Source organism: Lichenostomus cassidix, chromosome 3 (genome assembly GCF_008360975.1).
Source record: "Lichenostomus cassidix isolate B80296 chromosome 3, HeHo_3.0, whole genome shotgun sequence".
In the NCBI taxonomy this organism is placed as follows: Eukaryota; Metazoa; Chordata; class Aves; order Passeriformes; family Meliphagidae; genus Lichenostomus; species Lichenostomus cassidix.
The window spans coordinates 57,440,323-57,459,429 of NC_139483.1; the positions used below are offsets into that span (position 1 = coordinate 57,440,323).

Consider the following 19,107-nt stretch of genomic DNA (forward strand, 5'->3'; position numbering starts at 1 on the left):
AGGTATAAATAACAAACCATATTTGTAAACATCAAAGAAAGAGCAAATAAAAATGTAGAAAAACAGGAGTAAGCAAGAAAGACTTCCAGGTTTCTGGAGAGGTTTTTAACTTGTAGGAAATCTAACTTCTTGGACCACTTAAGCTGTTTGCATTTTCCTCCTGTTTAATACATCACACATTAGTATCTTGACCCTGCTTATCATCAGCTTGAGATGCAAGGCACTGTTAAGTTAGAATTTTGGCTTTTTTTTTTTTAAGGAAAAAAATCCCAAAACATATGACAATGTTCAGTTTGTGCAACAGATAAAGTGATAATAGGAAACAGAGAAGACAGGAAGAAAACTTGAAGCTGAGTAAGCCAGCCCTGGCAGATACAAACATTTCCTTTGTTCATGTGATGTCAGCCTGTTGACTAAAATAGAGCTTCTGTTAAAACGAGAGGTGGACACCACACATCTTGTCTGGTTTAACATTATAATGACTGGAAATTTTTTTATTTTTTGAAAGTTGGCATTTTCACAAGTGCTAAGAGATTCAGTACCATGAAAGGAGCTCTGTAAAACCTCTCAGCCTGCCCGATGAGTACCAGCCAAGCACCATGACTGGAACCCAAACTTTTGGCTGCAGAAGGCAGTGCTATCATTTACATTTGAATGTGGTGTATTTTGAATACCTCCTTCCTTGTGAGCCCTGATTTGAAGTGCTGGAGGTTCATAGTACATCTATGTACTAGTACTAGTATTCTAGTACTTCTTTCAGTGGGAGTCAGATAGGTTTGTGTGTGTCAATGTGCTCAGTTTGGAAGACTTTTTGCCCAAGCTTTCAAGAAGCGTGGAGAGGAGGACGCATAAAGCAAATGATAATGAATAATAAACCGTGATCTTCTGGCAGGTTTCATGAAAAACAGGAGAGGTTGTGCCTTGTTGGATGCACTTATGTTTTGCAATCCTGGACACTTTGGGCATTTTGATGTAGGGTGGATATAGGGCTGTTGTTCTCCATGCCTCTGGCAGTTAGGGAATGTCAAGCAGAAAATGCACTTTGCCTGCAGGGGAAGAAGTCATGGAGGTGCCTGGTGGTGTAGTATCTCTGCAGGCTTATTCACAACACAGCAAAGAGATGCACCCTGACAGCTGGGTCTTCCTTGCATGTCAGCAACATTGAAAATTCCACAGATGAACCTTAAAGAATGAGGTAAAATGGGGAAAATAGGTAGCTGTATGCGTATTCCTTTTTTTAGTCTCCTTTCAGCTTCTCTCTTGACGTCTTTGACTAAAGAGGTTGGTAGGAGTTGAAGGTAGTTGAAGGCAGTTGAAGAGGTTGGTAGGAGTTGGTAGGTAGGTGAAGGTAGGTAGGAGTTGAAGGTAGGTGAAGACAGAGGAAGGAAATGCATTTCAAAGCCACAGGTTTCTTCATAATCATTGAAAATGAAAGGTTGAGTCCCATTTTCACTGCAACCCACCTAAATTATTCAATTATTGCTTATTTTATTTCTTGGACTCATTTTAGAGTCCCCTTGTAGTAAGAGACCAGAGCAAACAAGGCTATGTATAAATAAGAATCCAAATAAAAATTAGCTGTTAACTTAAATCTGCAGAGTTTAATGACTATAATACACCATGCCTGTTTTTATCACCTTTTTTTTGGTGTATTTTACTCCTTTACCCTAATGTGCCACATCAAATTATTACCTTTCCGTAAGTATTCTAAAAGTTGCACAAATTAACAGAATGGTTATGGTGACTCTTCAGGGCTGGTCCACTATCACTGTGACTGGAGACAAGGAAAAGTGGAGCTCTGAAAATTGTTATCATTCATTGAGGCTGCAAGTACTCTGGTAATCAGGCCACCCTGACTTAAATACTTTGTTATAGATACCTGATTTAACAATTAATTTTACACCTAGGACTACTTATGTGCACTTCTAAATGCATTAATGATTTCCTGAATTTGGTCTCTTATTTTCAGAACTTGGTTGTTGTTCATCATTACTTGTAAGGCTGGCCAGAAAACAAGAATTTTGTTTATTTGTGAAAAAAGGAGGTTTGGGAATTTCTTTCTGGCTTGGAGCAAAGTAATCTTTACAGATGTTCTTTGTGGAAAGTGAAAGTGTGAGGCAGCCTAAACAATCAATCTATTCTACAAACTAAAATAACTTGTAGCTAAGTAAATAGGCCAGCACTCACCTGGGATGTAGAATGGCACATTTAAACCCCTGCTCCAGTTAATCACCACAATAGGGTATGGAATGGTGTATTTTAATTTTCTGCTGAAGTTATCCTAGTAAGTAAATATAGCTAGTTATTCTTCAGATCAGAGAAGTGTGTAAGGACTCTGATCCTGAAAGTCTGCAGCAGATTACTGTCCTCTTCCTTCTCTTGTTTCATTTAGAAAGAATGCTGTGAGCCTTGGGGAGCTGGCCATTAAAATATTTCCACACAGTTCTGAATAATTCAGGGATAATGAGATTTTCCTGAGATTTTTTTAAATAGAGTTTTAACTACACTAATATTTTATTTCTTTTTTTTTCATTTTTTTATTTATATGCTGTTTAAAAGGAAGAAGAGAAATTTCTCTTTAACCAAGTTGTAGTAAAAATGCATGAAAAGCATAACTGCACTGCTGCTCTTCATTATTTATTTCTGCATTGGAAGAATGTAAATTTTCCTACAAGATGCATTGGAAAGATGCTTAAGGATTTATTCTAGTTTTTGTTTCTCTTTTCTTCACTTAAGAAAGCTTAACAAAACTGCTTTTTGAAGGGCTGTAATTGTTTAGGTAACTGACACTAAAAACCGATGACAGGATGTGAGTTTCTAATTTTGGTGATGTCCCATTGTTTTGAGGGGAAGCTGGTTTTGAAGCAGCGATTGTAAGCACAGCAGGTGCTGGGATCTTGTAGCAGCAGGCAGAACTATCACATGTTGGGACAAAATTCCTCTTTTTTCTTGGTAGATATAGGGAAAATATTCCCATAACCGTTTCCTTGACTAACCTAAACAGTATGTAGAGCTTCTGAATTCTGGAGGCACATCCTGGTATTTAATGTATAATATATAATGTATAATATATAATGCCATGTTATGAGTGCATTTGGGTTCTACAGTACTTGGATAAATATGCAGGTGTATGATGGAGCAGAGGGGAGAAGCAATACCAAACTGAAATGGATTTCTGGATCTTGATCATTCAGTCTAATATGTTTGGGAACAAATTCTTGTTTGATGGGAAAACTGGCCCATCTTCTTCAAAAATACCTTTCATTTCTTTAATGCAGTAATTCACAGCGATGGTAATGCTAACTGAAACAGGGATTACTGAGAATAGTACAGATGATCCCTTATGGAGTATTTCAGTCTTGCCTCCAGAACACCACTTTGGTGCATCTGATTAAATTGCCATCCTTCCATTGATTTCTAAGTGCAGTGAAATGAGTTGTGCATTTCTTGGGTGGACATGCAGGTACCCAGCAGCATCTGGACTGCCTGAGAACCCAACTTCAGTGTAGTTTGCAGATTTGTATCAAGGGTGGCCTTGATGCACACAGGCTCTGGCTGCTTCTTCCTGCCCTTCCTTTTTTATAATTGGTTTAGTGGTTTGAACAAAATGCAGAGAGAGAAACTGTATTGACAATATTTTAATAATGTAATAAACTGCTCCTGCTTACCCTGTTCTTGTTGTCCAGTAGCACATGAATGTGCTTGCAGAATAAAATGGATGCAAATTTAGGATGAATATACATTCTTTTCCTGTTTAAAGTAACCTTCACTTTCCTAATACTCAAAAGCAATACTGCATGGCACCCTGCATCTTAAGAGTTGCATTGCCAAAGCTTTACTTTTCTTCTGAAAATATTAATCTTATTGAGCTTGAAGGTAGATATAGCAGGATGAAAGCTTTGAAACCAAAATCAAGGGGAAAATTTCTTTCCTTTTGATACTGTATTCTATATGGTGATATTTTATGGAATATGATCTTTCTGGAAAGCAAAATAATTTTTTTCTGAAGTATTCATGTTTGCCCCAGGGGAGTCATCTCTGACAGAGATGATTTAACATCATCCATCGAGACAGAGAATGAACACTTACATGGGAATTAAATAATTTTAGCCTACGCTGAAGTTCTGTGGTCTAATTATACTGGGGGCACTGGAGCACTACTGAGAGCCCTCAAGCTCATCACTGCCATAAACAGGCTGGAGCACCCAACCTCTCAAGAGTGACTTCATGTTAATAAAGTCTTTACAACTCAGAGGAGTAAAAATAATAATTCTAGTTTCTTGTAGATGTCAAAAAAATTTGAAAGTTCATTTTGAGCTGCTGGGGAATGTGGGGTGTACCTCTAGGCTCACCCTAGATATACAGAATCTATGGACAACTGTAATTTGAAATAGTAAAAAAAATGCAGAAACAGGGACGAAAAACTCGGTAGTTCAGACACCAAGCTGGTTCAGCAGAACAGACTTTCAGCTGGTTTATATCCCCTTCCTGCTGGAATGTGGCTGAACTAGATTGGGCAGGGAGAATGATAAGTGGCAGCGTGAGACTAGGATGGGAGGAGAACAAGCAAGAGTGTAACAGAGGTTTTGTCCAGATGCAGAATTTTTTTCCTGCCCCCCCCCAATGATGCACTTGGGCAAAATGAAATTTTTGGAAACTTCATTCCTTGAGTTTGCAGAATGATGAAGTTACATCTCAATTAACTACAGTCTAACATCAAGTCTTCTCTTTTAAAATAAAAGTACCATAGAATTTTTAGTCCTGTCTTCATACCTGCATTGAAATAGTCACATTGCTATATGTTTTCTTTTTCTTTCCATTTTACCATTGATAGGTTGAGCCATTGATCCAGAAAGGCCACGAGAACCTGGTGCACCATATCCTGCTCTACCAGTGCAGCAGCAATTTGAATGACAGTGTGCTGGACTATGGGCATGAGTGTTACCACCCCAACATGCCAGACTCTTTTCTCACGTGTGAGACAGTAATTTTTGCTTGGGCCATTGGAGGAGAGGTAGGATGAATATCTATCTAGCATGGTTCATCAATGGGGCTTTGTGAGGGTGTGTATCATCATGAAGTTTCTTCCTAGTATATTAGTGATTACTCAATCTGACTGTTTTTAGGGTACAGGATCACAATCTCTACATGCCCCACCAGTAAGTCCTCAACCTCTTATTGGCCCTTCAAGTCTGCAATGTAGTGGTCATTCTGGGCAACAAACCAAAAATAATGAAAATGGTATAGAGGGAGTTGATACCTTAGGGGAGAAAGACAGCTCTGGAGCATGGAAATCTGTCTCTGTATCAGCTTGTCCCATCTGATGTGGAAATACAGTGCCTCCAGCAGTGAGCAGTATCTGCTACCTGTGGAGAATGACAGAAAGAAAAGCAGTGTCTGTAGGTGACTATAAAAGACACAGAGGCACAACTCTTCAAATGGAGTTATACATAAATCTAATTAATTTTGTGCTTCACCAGGACCTGGTTTCACTGTTGCCCCATTCAGGCATATTCTGAAGTTTCCTACTCAGCCCAAAGAGACATTTCAGTGTAGGAGAGATCCTGTGTCAGTGCAGAGCCAGCATAAAGACCACTTTGCTTATGTCAGTGGGGCATATAGACAGAAAATAGAGGATCTGATGCCATGCTGTGGCTGTGTTTTCAGTTCATTTTGCAGTTAATACTTTCAGCAGACATAACACAGCATTATTGCCAAAAGAATCCCAGTGATACCATCCCTTTACCCCCTTGATTCCCTGTGTGCCCAGCCAAATGATGGTTTGGGCACAGAGAAGGACTGGGGTGATGATTGTTTGTGGAACCTATGTTTGTCAGCCTGCAGTCCAAAACCATCTGCAGATGCTGCAGTGTGAGGAAGAAAGAGTTGCTATATGGACCCATCAGAAGTTTAATCCACTATGAGCATTTTCCCTGGTGTATACTTTGTGCATTTTTGCCATCAGCTATGTTCTGACCTAGTATTTGTACTTTCAACTGTCTTAATCTAAGTGAAATTAAAAACCATATAAATAAGTTATCATTTGACAAGCCCTATGGAGGCTTTTTCAAGGATGATCCTGTTGTTAAAGATCTGTAAGAGGAATCTGACAGATCTGGGTTATGTCCAGGTTTACCCAAGTACCCACTTCACTAACTTCAGTTTATCCTTATGAAGAGTGGAGGTGATAATATTTTTTACTATATACTACAGCTAATTCATTAATGTCCATCAAGCATCAGAAAGTTGGAATCTCAAATTGCATATTTCAGAAAGTCAGAATATCAAATTGCCTATTAAAATATTAGTTATATACTATAAAATGGTGCAGATTAATTCCAATTAAAGTGAATTTGGTAAATGAGTTCACTTACGAGATACTGGTATTTTGGTTGGAATCAGGAGTGAGCTTTTGAGGGAAATCCCTCAGTTATCCCCACTAACAAAGAGTTGTTTATCATCATGAGCAGTTTGAGAATTTGCACAGGCCTTTCTGGGATGAAATGAAAATAAATGTGCAGGGGTGAACCCAGTACCTTTTACAATAAATGGGGTTCAGTGCATGGGACCTGACCAGACCTTTTCAGAAGGAGCATCATTTGGGGGCAAGTGAGTCCAGCACAAGTTGTTGCACTACACAGAGCTACTTCTTTTTCACTATTGGCTTGCTAATGGAAATGTAGCCATGAAGATCATCTTTATTGTTCAAATTGTTTTACTTTGAATGCAGCTATTTGTGCACAAAAAGCAAGTTAATTACATGCAACCTCAGTATGCCCTGGAAATTGCTGCTTTTAGAAACTGAGAGCATTTAAAATGTTGATTCACTTCTTCATAAGGGTTTTATTGTCAGACTAAGTGCTTGATGATGCAATGTTTATATGCTTAAAATTGAATTTTCCTTTTCTGCTCAAACAATAAATACAGAATAAATAATCATAAGATCACAGGATAATGCAGGTTGGAAGGGACCTCAGGAAGTCTCTAATTCAGCCTCCTACTCAAAGCTGGGTCAGAGGTGAGGTTAGACTAGTTTGCTCAGAGCCTTGTGCTCTAGGAAGCGTGGGATCTACTATTTTATATTGACATAGCTATTTAGTTTATTGAGTATATAATTAGTGTATTTTATCACAATGCCAAGTTCAGAAAGCTGTAAAAGAAGCTGTAATTGTAAATTTTATCATTAATATGATCATATAATTGCAAAAAGAAGTCATTGTGTATATAAAGAGAAATTAACTCTTAACTGTGACAAAAAATACCTTAACTCTGTATTGATTTCTCTTTATATTGCTTTCCAGGGCTTCACTTACCCTCCTCATGTTGGCTTATCCATCGGCACAGCAGCTGACCCTCTATTCGTCCTCATGGAGGTGCATTATGACAATCCATCATACACAGAAGGTTTGTAGCCTCACATGCTTTAAAACATGCAAGACTGGAAAATATACTAGACACAAGTGCTCATCCCTGCACTGCATGGCCAACAGAGCAAATAAAAAGCTGAGGGTTATTTTTCCCTGATCAATACTTCACAGTTCACAGTGTTTTTCCCTCTGCCCTTGAAATTTTTTTGGTAGTGTTTTTTTAATTTAAAAACATCTACCTGAATTGTGGGCATTTCTGAAGTTGAAGGACACACACATGCTGAAAAGCTGTGTCTGATTTGGTTGTGTCCCTAAGTTCATCATTTTGTTTTAATTCAAAGTGCTGTATGATAGTGTTGGTTTAGGTGAAATCACACATATAAAAAAACTGGAAATCAGTAATGTTTTGTTTCCTTTTAAGCAATAGGAACAATTTTGCCTAGCTGGGACAATCTCAAAAGGCCTGGGAAAATTGAGACAGCACAGGCAGAGCAGGGTATTTGTAAACCAGGTCATGCTTTTCCTCCTCCTTGGCAAAATACACAGTATAAGATTGTGCCAAGAGTGTGAGAGAGTAGACCTGGGTGCTCCATCTGCTTCAGGTGGGGACAAATGAGTTCTCCTGACACAACAACAAACCTGCCACTGGGTCACCTTCATTTGTGTGTTTTGGCACCTGCATTTTCCCACTTTGGGTGTTGTGGTGAAAGGCTGCAGTGTTTCCCTCACATCGTGACCTGGGGTGTTCTCCTGAGTGACTCAGATTGGTAGTCAGCCTCAGCTCCCAGGTAGGAAGAGTTCAAACATTATTTTAGTTTAACAAGGATTGTTTTCACTGTTTCTGGTTTTATAGTCCTTAACATTCACTTTTCATTTGAAAGGTTGCCTCTTTTGAGATCGCTTATCAGAAACTGACATATGATAACAATATCTGACATTTAGATGTTAGCAACAAGCTTGAAGCCGAAATACAACCAAAAAAAAAAAATCAAGTAGATGAGATTGTGCAAATATTTCCAGAAAGGGAGTGAATATGGATTCCCAAATGCTAAAGTTGGGATGTTGTGGGACAGGATATATCACCTTAAATGTCATGATTTGTATGTTGCAGAACGTCTCATGGTTGATTGCCATTCTTAATTGACTATGCACAGTTCATATCCTTTGTTCCTTAATAATTATATGCACTACTCTATCTTAGGTATTTTAGTGACTGGGTAGCAGTCCCTGCTCTGTCCCTCTGCCTTTTGCTCATCTTAAAATAGGCTGCTGATATCATATTGATGTAAAATTTGGCTTCAGGCACTGCTATGTCTGTTGTTTTTCAGAAGACTAATATAGGTCAACAGGAAGCATCTTACGTTCTCTGTGATAATTGATATGTTTTTAGCATTTTTAATTTTCAAAATTGAAATTATTTAATTTACTATTCAGAAATACAAAAAAATGAAGATATGAACTACTAGAATGTAGTGCTTTTGCAAACAAAAATTAATCCTTTTTTGTGTATATCTTGACTAATAAAAACAAATAATACAAGACAAGTAATTTAAAGCATTTAGATGATAAGGTGACATAAATTATTAATAGATACACAGACAAACACATATGACTAAACATATGTGGGTGAACAAAATAGGTTTGTATCATTTTGACTCTTAAAAACATGGCCTCCAAAGAGCAGGCTTTGGTTCTTTAACCTAATTTTTGAAATAAAGAGAAGTTCTTGAGTCAGAGCAACATTCAAATCCTCTGTAATTCTCTTCTCTACTTTATTCAAGGTGGGGGTTATTGTCTACAAGTTTGGGATTTAGTAAGGCAGTTTCCATGTTTAATTGATGCTCTCTTAATTGGAGAGATGGTAAAAGGGATGTATTTTGTCATCTCAGGTACGCTGTAATGTAACGCGCAATCCAAATCGAAGGAAAAATAAAATTAATGTTAGAACTCAAGCTGAAGAAATAGATACAATTCTCAACTAGAAAACAACTCATGGCTTGAAAATTTTAAAGAGTAAAAAACTTCCTGCATGTGGTTTGACTCATTTCCAGGTTATTGATGTTGATTCCTTGATTTTCCTGTAGAAAACTTAGGATATAGCGTGAAAAATATGGAGCAATCTGTTTTGGGTTTTTTCTCCTTTGAAACACTGCTTTTCAGCCATGGCTGACTGTGTTCTTTTGTTTCAGGCTTGATAGATAGCTCTGGTTTGAGGCTAATTTACACTCCAGTTTTAAGGAAATATGATGCTGGGGTTATTGAAGCCGGCCTTTGGGTCAGCCTGTTCCACAATATCCCACCAGGCATGCCTGAATTTGTGTCAGAGGGTCACTGCACACTGGAATGTCTGGAAGAGGTATGTCCCCTGCCGGAATCCATTGGTTTTCATACATAGAAATAATTGGGGTGTCACTTGAACTTCTTGGGAAGATTGATAGTTATGGTTAAAAGATGTGAGCAAAGGTGTCTGGTGGTACATGTTGCACTCCAAAGTATTAAGTTTCTTTGAACTGGGTGTTTGGCATGCTCAGTGTTCAGGCTTATTTGAGTAATAATGAATGCAGTGCATTGCAGTGCTTGCAATGCTTTAATTTTGTGTTCAATAGGTAAGCATACACTGCTTTCTGTGGCAAAGCTATTAATAACTTGGAATAGCTAGCCCAGAGGAAAAAGCTGAGACTAATTCAGACCTGGGCATGTGCAAAAGGCTCCTAATGATAAAGTGGAAGCCTGAAAGATATTTCTAGACCAACCACAGAAACTGAAGACCTGAACAGGTTTTGTTGTATGGCCCAAGGTACAAAATTATACATTTATTAAGTACTTGGTTTCATTAGGATAACTTAAATATTCCCACAGGTAATGAAAGCATTGTCTAAAATCTGTGGTTACTTTATCATGGGAGATTCTCATATACTTTGTAATTCATAGAGAAAGGTTGAATTAATAACATGGTTTACAATGAAGGCCAAATTAGATACAGAATTTAGATTTGTTCTTGGTGGTGTTAAATGTTGTGTATTGTCCTAGCATTTTTTAGCCTTAAAACACTTGAGTAAACTATTATCATGAGGTTTCTGACCCTAGGGTTGTTCTTGAACAGCATTGTGATAACAGATTATTTCTACCTTGTGCTCTGAACAAGAATCAAAGTTGAGCATACTGAAAGTTTAGATCAGTAGATCACAGCTAGAATGGGAATGATGTCAGATTTGTGTCAATTTGGAAAAGTTTGGAAAAGTTTCAAATTTCAAAAGAAATTTAAAAGTGTTTTTGACCTGTAAAATTTTTTAGATGTAAACTAATAGTGTTTCACTACCAGTTCACTTAAAGATGAAAAGTAGAGGATATTATAACTACAGCCTCTCAATTTTAAGTGCATCTCTTGGCACAATATTGATGATGACATCATTCATACCTGCATAGAAATTCCTTTTCTAAATAAACATACACAGTCATTAGTATCAGCCATTAGCAGTTAAATAATGTGCAGGCTTTAGTATGATTCCCTTGAAAGTCTTAAAACTATTGAGAATTATTTGCAGTCCAGTTGATTTTCATTTAAAAAAGTCTTCATTAGGAGTAAAAACATGTTCTTGTTATAAAAAATAATCACGAGAGAAAGAAATAGTCTTTTTTGTACTAAAACCTGAATTTTGCATAGTTTTGGTTTTGCTCCAGACTGCATTTTTTTGTAAACTGAGTGAAAGCAAAATGCATTAATTAATGTATTTTCACTCTGTTTGCACATCACATTACATGGCATTACTTTGCATCTGGGAGCACTGATGGTGTTGGTTTCCCCTGGCCAGGCTCTAGGTGCTGAGAGACCTGCAGGTATTCAGGTGTTTGCAGTACTTCTCCATGCCCACCTTGCTGGCAGAGCTATCCGGATGCGCCACTTCCACAACGGCGAGGAGCAGAAGCTACTTGCTTACGATGATGAGTTTGACTTCAACTTCCAGGAGTTTCAGTACCTCAAAGAAGAAAGAACCATCTTGCCAGTATGACACTCTTAATTCTTTCCCTGAAAGTGTTTAAGAGATAATGTGCCAAGCATTTTCTCACCTTTAGGATTAAATTTGCTACAGAATTTATTAGCATAGCATCATAGAATTCTTGGGTGTGCTGTTAATTTTTCCACTTATCGCAAAGTCCCTAATGCATTCAAGTTTCAGTGTCTCAGGAGTGTCCATGTGAGTCACCACAGAACTGGCTTGGTCCGTCAAATCAAGCTATTCTTTGGGTATGTTTGATATCTATAATAACTTGATTTGAACTTTACTATCACAAATGTTTGAAGAAAGCAGTTTAGAAAACCCCATGTGTGCCTGGCTGTGCCATCTTCATGCATCCAGCAAGATGAATAATGGAAATGCCACTGTGGGGAACCAAGTAGCATATTGTCAGTATCTGCACATAGCAAGTATCCAGCCTTACAAACATGTTTAAAAACCAGCCAAATCTCCCATTTGTTTCACCCTTTTTATTGCTGGAAGTAAATCTCTATGCTCATGTTCCACCTGATATTGCCCTAGTAAACAAAACCCTTTGAAAGAAGAAATCATAGAACTCTATCTACTGTACTTCTGAAAATAATGTAAGAGAACTTGTAGAAACATTCCAACTGCAATTATATTATAAAGCAGTCGCTATGCATAGGTATTGCATGAAAAATCTGTATATTTTGTGTGAGTCACTAATTTAAAAATTACTCGCTCTCCTTTTGTTAGTTCCGCCCAGTATCTTTTTTAATTTTTGGCATGAGGACAGAAATTCTAGTGATGCAAAGTCTGGGTGCTCCAGATCTGGCCAGTGGAGCAGCTTATCCTGGTGCATGTGAACAATCACATAATTTAATTGCTGGATGCAAAATGTCAAAAAATGGAATTTATTTACAATCAGAACCAAAAAAGGAAAGGGATCTGAAAAGACCATTGAAATTACTGAACTTCAAGTATGGTCAGGAGCCCCATGGTTTAAACTTACAGGCTTCTCTTCAAGTCCCTTTCTTTCTTATGTCTCTTCTCCCACACTGGGAGACTTTGATATTTTTACTTTAAAGACAAGAAGCTAAAATGCTAACTTTATAGTTTAATTTCTACAGCAAAACCTGGATGTTCAAGTGCAGCATTTACTCTTTGAAGTCAAATTGCTCATAGTCTAGGGACTTCAAAGACAAACTGGTGTTACCTCCTTCAGGAAAGAAGGTTGAAGGGTTTAGGAAGAAGGCTGGCAGAAGATGACAGGTTTGCAGAGAAAGCCTGTAATATTTTTAGGAAAATCCATGCAGATTATAGAGAAAGGCCTCTTAAAATTCCAGCACATAAGGGAAAAGACAACAGAAAAACTATAAGGCATATTTGATAGTAACAGCAACTTGAAAAAAAAAAGCCAGAACAAGTAGGAGACAGAATTCTTTCTCTGAAGAAAACCATTTTTTTCATTTCATGCAAAATGACCAGTGCGGCTTTACATACATCATCTGGTGTAATTCAGAAAACAGTTTAATCAATTAACTAATAGTATGCTTTTTCATGTAAGTTCTTGTTATTCTCTCTTTCTTAAAGCTCTTCCAAGGGTGTATCCTTCTTTTAGCTCGTGGAGTCCAGGTTATTTGCTTTCTTCACACACTAGCCCTCTCTCCTCCATTTGGAAGCCAGAGATCTAATCCCACAGAAGGAACGTTTTTAGTGAACCTTATCCAGTCTGTAAGATACGAGAGCCAGAGACCTCCCTGGCGGGAACAAGCGTATTCCCGCTGGAAGCAGTGACTCTGTGCCAGTTCCCGCTACTTCAGAAACCTCTGTCTCCATTTGGCTGGCATGAGGCTGACTCACCTTCTTCCAGCAGTCTGGAGTACAGATTGTGCTAGTACTGATCTGCAGAATCAGCCTGCAGGAAAGGAAAAATTCTCAGCCTCTGAAGAGTGATCTGGTTTTTTTAGGGAAGTACAAGGGTGAGAAGTGAAGATGATGATACAAAAAAAGTTCATTTTATTATCATGGTGATTTTCAGATTTTACTTGATTAGGTACAGGGAGTAAAAGTGTTATCACACAGTAGATCAGTTTGTCAAGACACCCAGAAGTTAATTGTATGTACTTGAGAAGGAAAGTATTCAGTCTTTCCCATACATATCTGTCAATGTAGTGAAGTCTTCGCCTGCCACTCCTCTACTCCCAGGCTTGGCAGAGAAATAGTTGTTTTTGTGATGTGGAAAGCCTTCTTTTCCTCATTTGCCAAATATTTCTATTGAAGTTGGCAGGGAAAATTAGCCTGGATAAAGTACCACTAGATGAGTTTTGTAGCAAGAATCATTTGTATACATTGTCTACTATATAATTTTTCAGAAAATTGGATGATAACTGCGTACCTTCATTGCTATTTTAAAAAAACTCAGACAACACTCTTATTAAGACTGTTTAAATCCATGGGGGATCCCTGAGGATCTGGAATAATATGAATGCTAAATGCCAAAGCCTTAACATATGGCAATTACCTAATCCTTCACTCTTTCAAAAAGTCATATCCACAGCGCTGATATTTATTTCTTAAGTGCTTGCTGTCATTTGTGGTTACCTGAAGCTGGTGTTGATAAACTTCAGAACTGTGAACTTCCTAAATTTCGTGTTTCAGGGGGATAATTTAATCACAGAATGTCACTACAGTACTGTGGACCGAATTCGCATGACATGGGTAAGCAGTATTTTAGTGGATCAAAATAAGTATACAGATAATATTGGAGACTAAAACCTTTTTCATAGAACACTATTAAAAATGAGTGAATTTCTTGCTAATGCCTGTGTGCACATAATTATTTATTGTCTTTCCTTTCATAGATTCTTAGGTTTTAAAGTCATCTGAACTATTGTGGTCTTAGTCTGATCTCTTGCATAAGGCATTCATATGACTAGTTTATAAAAATAAACATGTCAGCTCATAAAACACCCTTAAAAGTCAAATTTTAATAGTACAAAGAGTGTTTTTTCACATGCATTGACATGCAAATTCTGTGTACTCTAATGAATTATTTTTATGAACTTGTGTGGTGTGTTGGTGTTGGGGTGTGGTTGGGTGTTTTTTTTTTTTTGTTTTGGGTGTGTGTTGTTACACTTTTTTCCCTGAAGTTGTAATTGCCAGTTCTTATGCTCTGATTTTTAGATAAGCTGTGACCAGGATGTTTCTCGTCCACTTAGTTTTGTGGCTGACATAAAATCCAGTCAGAATGAAGGTCCTTTGGGCTGGGAAGAGGAGTTGAGAAACCAGCCATTCGTATCCAGGGTGTCCAGCTCTGGTTTGGCACACGGCAGCTCCCAGAAGCAGCTTTTTAGGTTAGCAGGGGCCAGGCATTGGCCATTGCAATGCAGCCACTGGGTTTTGGAGGTGAAGTAAATTTGGTCCCTGGGACATGAGCTGGACTGTGCCAGTTGGCCAGGAAAACACAGAGTGATGCCAAACCACTATGTCTATGGGAGGGATATAACTACCTGTGCCAGGGTCTGATCCCAGTTCTTGGGAGGGGCTGGATCCAGAACTCTGGGAAATGAGACCTGAGGGGTGTCTGTTTTTCAGGGAAGAACTGTTCCTGGCATCCAAAGAGCACAGGGATACCTCTCCCTGAATCATGGCTTGCATGTAGGCACATGCAGTGGTTGTATAATGAAAAGCAAAAGAGCAAGAATGAAAGCGTATGAGTTTTTGTCCTGTTTTCCTGTGTGGTGACCACACTAACTCTTGGCTCATGTGTTTTGTTTTCTCCATTCCTATTCCTGTGGTTCTGTGAGACTAGTGGAACTGTTCCCACACAGGATTTAGGAACATGCAATTTATATTCTTGTCCATGTTTACCAAGATTAATTTTAAGTTAGTTGTTTGCCCCGTGGTTCTCAATGGAACACTGTTTAAGAGTCTATTTCTTCTGCTAACTAGAAATGTTATTCTAGTTAGTGATTTTATAATGCGTGCTCATTTTTTTCTTGAGTCAACATTATCTGTTAACACAAATAATTATTTTCCTTCTTTCTCTTTATCTGCATATGTACTTACAAGCAGAGTCCAGATAGATACATATTCCATCCCAGCCTCCATTTTGCTAGGCAAAGCTTACTCAATTTCTTATTAAAGAGCTTAATTACCCTACCAGATCTTTTTCTACATCTTTGAAGCCCTTTTCTGAAATGTGATAGATCTCAGTACCTTGAGGACAGCTGAAAGCAAACCTGAACTTCTCAGATAGTACACTTCAATATAATATGAGCCTTGTTTTATTCACAGTTGTTCTTTCTGAAGTCTTTTATCTTGAAAGCTGTTGCTTGAGCTTGCAGAGTATTTTGTAATTAATTATGTAATAACCTCTTGCTACTTGATAACCTCCTGTACAAGATAAACTTGTCAAATTTGGCCTCCAGATACATCTTTCATTAGCATATAAATGCTAATCAGTGATTTAATCTGTGGGATTCCAGTGCTGCCCTGATTAAAGAAAAATCCCATTTTCAGGGTGGTCTGAGCACCAGGAATGAAATGTGCCTGTCATATCTGCTCTATTACCCGAGAATCAACCTCACCCGCTGTGCGAGTATTCCAGATATAATGGAGCAGCTCCAGTTCATTGGTGTTAAGGAAATCTATAGACCAGTCAGGTATGCAAAATGTTTCATAATATGTGTAGCATCTCTGTTTCTGTCTGTGAGATTATTGGATCATTTTCATACAACTTTTCTTTCTTTCTTTCAGGTAGTGCAGCATGGTCATTAATGCTACTTTATTTTGGTCAATATGCTGTGTTGCTATGTATTTCTTCTGCCAAATTATTTTGCATCTTTTTTTTCTCCTCATAGAAAAGCAGTTTCTTCTTTTAAAGAAATAATACTTCTCACATCAGATTTTTTCCCCACAATCATCAGTATAAAGGCTATATATCAATCAATTTATTAAAACATATCAGTGTTTCATATATAGAGAAATAATTTTGAAAAGGAGTTTATGAACATAGTTATTGAATTTCCCTGGGTATATTTATTGTCAGTAATTCTGATGACAAAAATAGGTTCCTTTCAGTGCCTTAAAATTAAAGCATCTCAATTATAAACAGTGAGAACAGTCAAAAGCAGAAAGTTTCCAAATGAATGAAATGCAGAAAAATAATCAAACAATAAAAAATAGAATGTACTTTTTGGGCTGAAAGGTAAATTACATCTGTATTGTTAGTTGCACTAAAATAAGGTTATACAGTAAGATTTTAAAATCAAATTGATAGACTAATAGTGTGCCATCACACATTTTAAAAGTTGATTTTCCTTTTGGAGTTTATTTTAACAAACCATATAAAACTATTATTGCAAAATAATTTGACGTACAGGCTTAGTGGTCTTAGCTCTGAAATTTATATTCAAGGCAGAAGAGTTTGAAGGAAGTCACGGTACAATCAATGTCTTCTTAAATTTCTACTTTTCCATTTAAAACCTCTTTTAATACAGGGAGAACAGAGTTTCTAAATTAGTCCTATCTAAAAGAGTCTTTCTGATCTTAGAAAGAAAATATTCTAACAAATGTATGCTCTCTTGAGTGTTCATTCATGATAACTGTACATAAGGAAAAAATGCACATTTGGCCTGGGGAAATAAAGATGTTCTGAATAGAGTAAGTATGCAGACTGTCTGCCGCAAATGGAATAGTAATTAGAAGAGGAGATTATTAATGCCTCTAGTATTTATGACCTAATCCACAATTCTTGTTTCATTAAACTCTGTCAGCCTAAGGATATGTGACCTGATCCTCATCTCTCTTGTGTCAGTCTAACACTAGAATTGCTTCACTGACTCTTCCAAAGTCTCTCTTGATTTAACCATGATGGCAAACTGGAAGCAGGATCAAGGCACTGTGGTTCACTTTAAAACATTTTTCCTCTGTCTGGTGGCACAGACAATGGTTTAAATCATGAGAAGCAGAGATGAAAGTGTGACTGGGCAACAATAGTGGCCCAAGTACCAAAATAGGTATTTGATTAAAATTACATCGTCTATGCCAAGATGTTGAGTGGAGCAGAACTCTGGCATAGGCAATTTACCCAAAGCAAGTGGGAGACAGCCTACTGCAAGATAATACAGATCTCTCTAAAGTGTCTCAAAAAGATAAGTCATGCTCCAATCACAGTATTAATTAGGTTTCTTGATAAAGTTTTAAATATTTATGTTCTTCCACTAGCTATACTGACTTTGTGAAAGCTTTGTTTGTAAAAGCTTGATCCCTCCACCATGTTGTTTCCATTCATTCCAGCAAAGTCAAACAAGGAGAAAACATGGGAAAAAATGGAAAAGGTTTTATTTTGTTTAGGTTTGATTTTTTTTTTTTTAATTTTAATTTTTTACTATTTTTTTAGTTTTCTTTACTAAATGAAAGTCATGGAATCTCATTTCTTTCCTTTCCATCTTTGGCTGGTGGGAAATGAGATTGCCCCCATTTGTTCCTGGGAGGATTCCCACCCTTGGGCAAATAGATCTTTCAGAGCAGTGCAGAAGGTCTCTAAACCACCCTCGGCCAAAGGTGCCCTTGCAGGAACATGCCAAAGGCAATGTCCGTAACACCAGTTATTATCTGCTGCCAGCCAGTGCATATCAGAGCAACTCCTGTGCTAGGCTCACTTCTGACCTGAGCTTGGTAGAACCATCTGGAAGCAGCTTTCTAATGGTAAAAGTTTCTTGGCAACCTGGCCTGCCAAGCCCAGGAGAGGATGTGGCTTTCTTTTGGTTTTGGTTTTTTATGAAGTTGCAGCAGAAGATCTGTGTTGTATTGCCTGTGCATTCAGTTTGTAGATCAGAGAACAGCAATGTGACTCTTGAAGTCCTTCATTTCTAAGAGCATCTGGCAGCAAGTAGTAACCTTCTGACAGCCTTTCATAAGTCTGTCAAAATCAATGAAACTGCATCAATTTTCTGTACAAGAGAACTTAGCGGAAAATGTGAGCTAAGCATAATATACATAGTAGTAGTGTACCTGTTTTTCTGAGTAGATTCTCCAAAACCTTTTCCTTGTCAGTTTCAACTTGGTAGTATTTATCCGTTTTTTCTAAATCTAATTGTTTATTTTTCTTTAGGACTTGGCCTTTCATTATCAAGAGTCCTAAGCAGTATAAAAACCTGTCTTTTATGGATGCAATGAACAAATTCAAATGGTCCAGATCAGAGGGTCTCTCCTATAATCAACTTGTGCTTAAACTGCCTGTGAACGTGCGATGTTCAAAAACAGATAATGCAGAATGGTCGGTAAGTCTGTGTGTTGAAAAGGAGGCAATGATGCCATGACACTAATTTGATTTACTGTGTTTCATTGCATATGAATAAAAATCTGGTTATGTGTCTTAAGGGTATTTACACAGCTAATTGCATTTACATACAATAACAAATTATGAGAATGCTTTATCAGTGCTTTCACCCAACTTGAGTTCTAGAAGCATTGAAAAAGAATAGAAAAGTTGGAGCTTTAATCAGCATTTGGGATCAGTAATAGGAAGATGGAGTCTTTCAGTGGGTCTGGTACTGATCAGAGAGCAACCATATGTGTCCAGATTAGGTGACCAAGTCAGGAAGCTGTTCTGGAAGACCTTGGCTGTCTCCGTGGTGAGGGACTTATGTTAGGGTCTCGCAACGAATGACTCAGAATGCCTAAATCAGGTTTCCTCTCTGAGTCACCTTCTAGGGGGAACCTTACTGACTGCATAACGAAGCCTCAAGAATCTG

General features: G+C 37.7%; 1 protein-coding gene across 1 annotated transcript in view; it reads left to right on the forward strand.

The window, feature by feature from the left end:
* MOXD1 (monooxygenase DBH like 1) overlaps window positions 1–19,107 on the forward strand; it is a 47,879-nt gene that overhangs the window by 26,054 nt on the left and 2,718 nt on the right. The window contains exons 5-11 of the mRNA XM_085055940.1: window positions 4,835–5,014; window positions 7,302–7,404; window positions 9,557–9,723; window positions 11,180–11,371; window positions 14,006–14,065; window positions 15,869–16,011; window positions 18,465–18,633. Coding sequence (XP_084912066.1) covers window positions 4,835–5,014; window positions 7,302–7,404; window positions 9,557–9,723; window positions 11,180–11,371; window positions 14,006–14,065; window positions 15,869–16,011; window positions 18,465–18,633 — 1,014 coding nt within the window. The remainder of the gene's footprint in view (window positions 1–4,834; window positions 5,015–7,301; window positions 7,405–9,556; window positions 9,724–11,179; window positions 11,372–14,005; window positions 14,066–15,868; window positions 16,012–18,464; window positions 18,634–19,107) is intronic.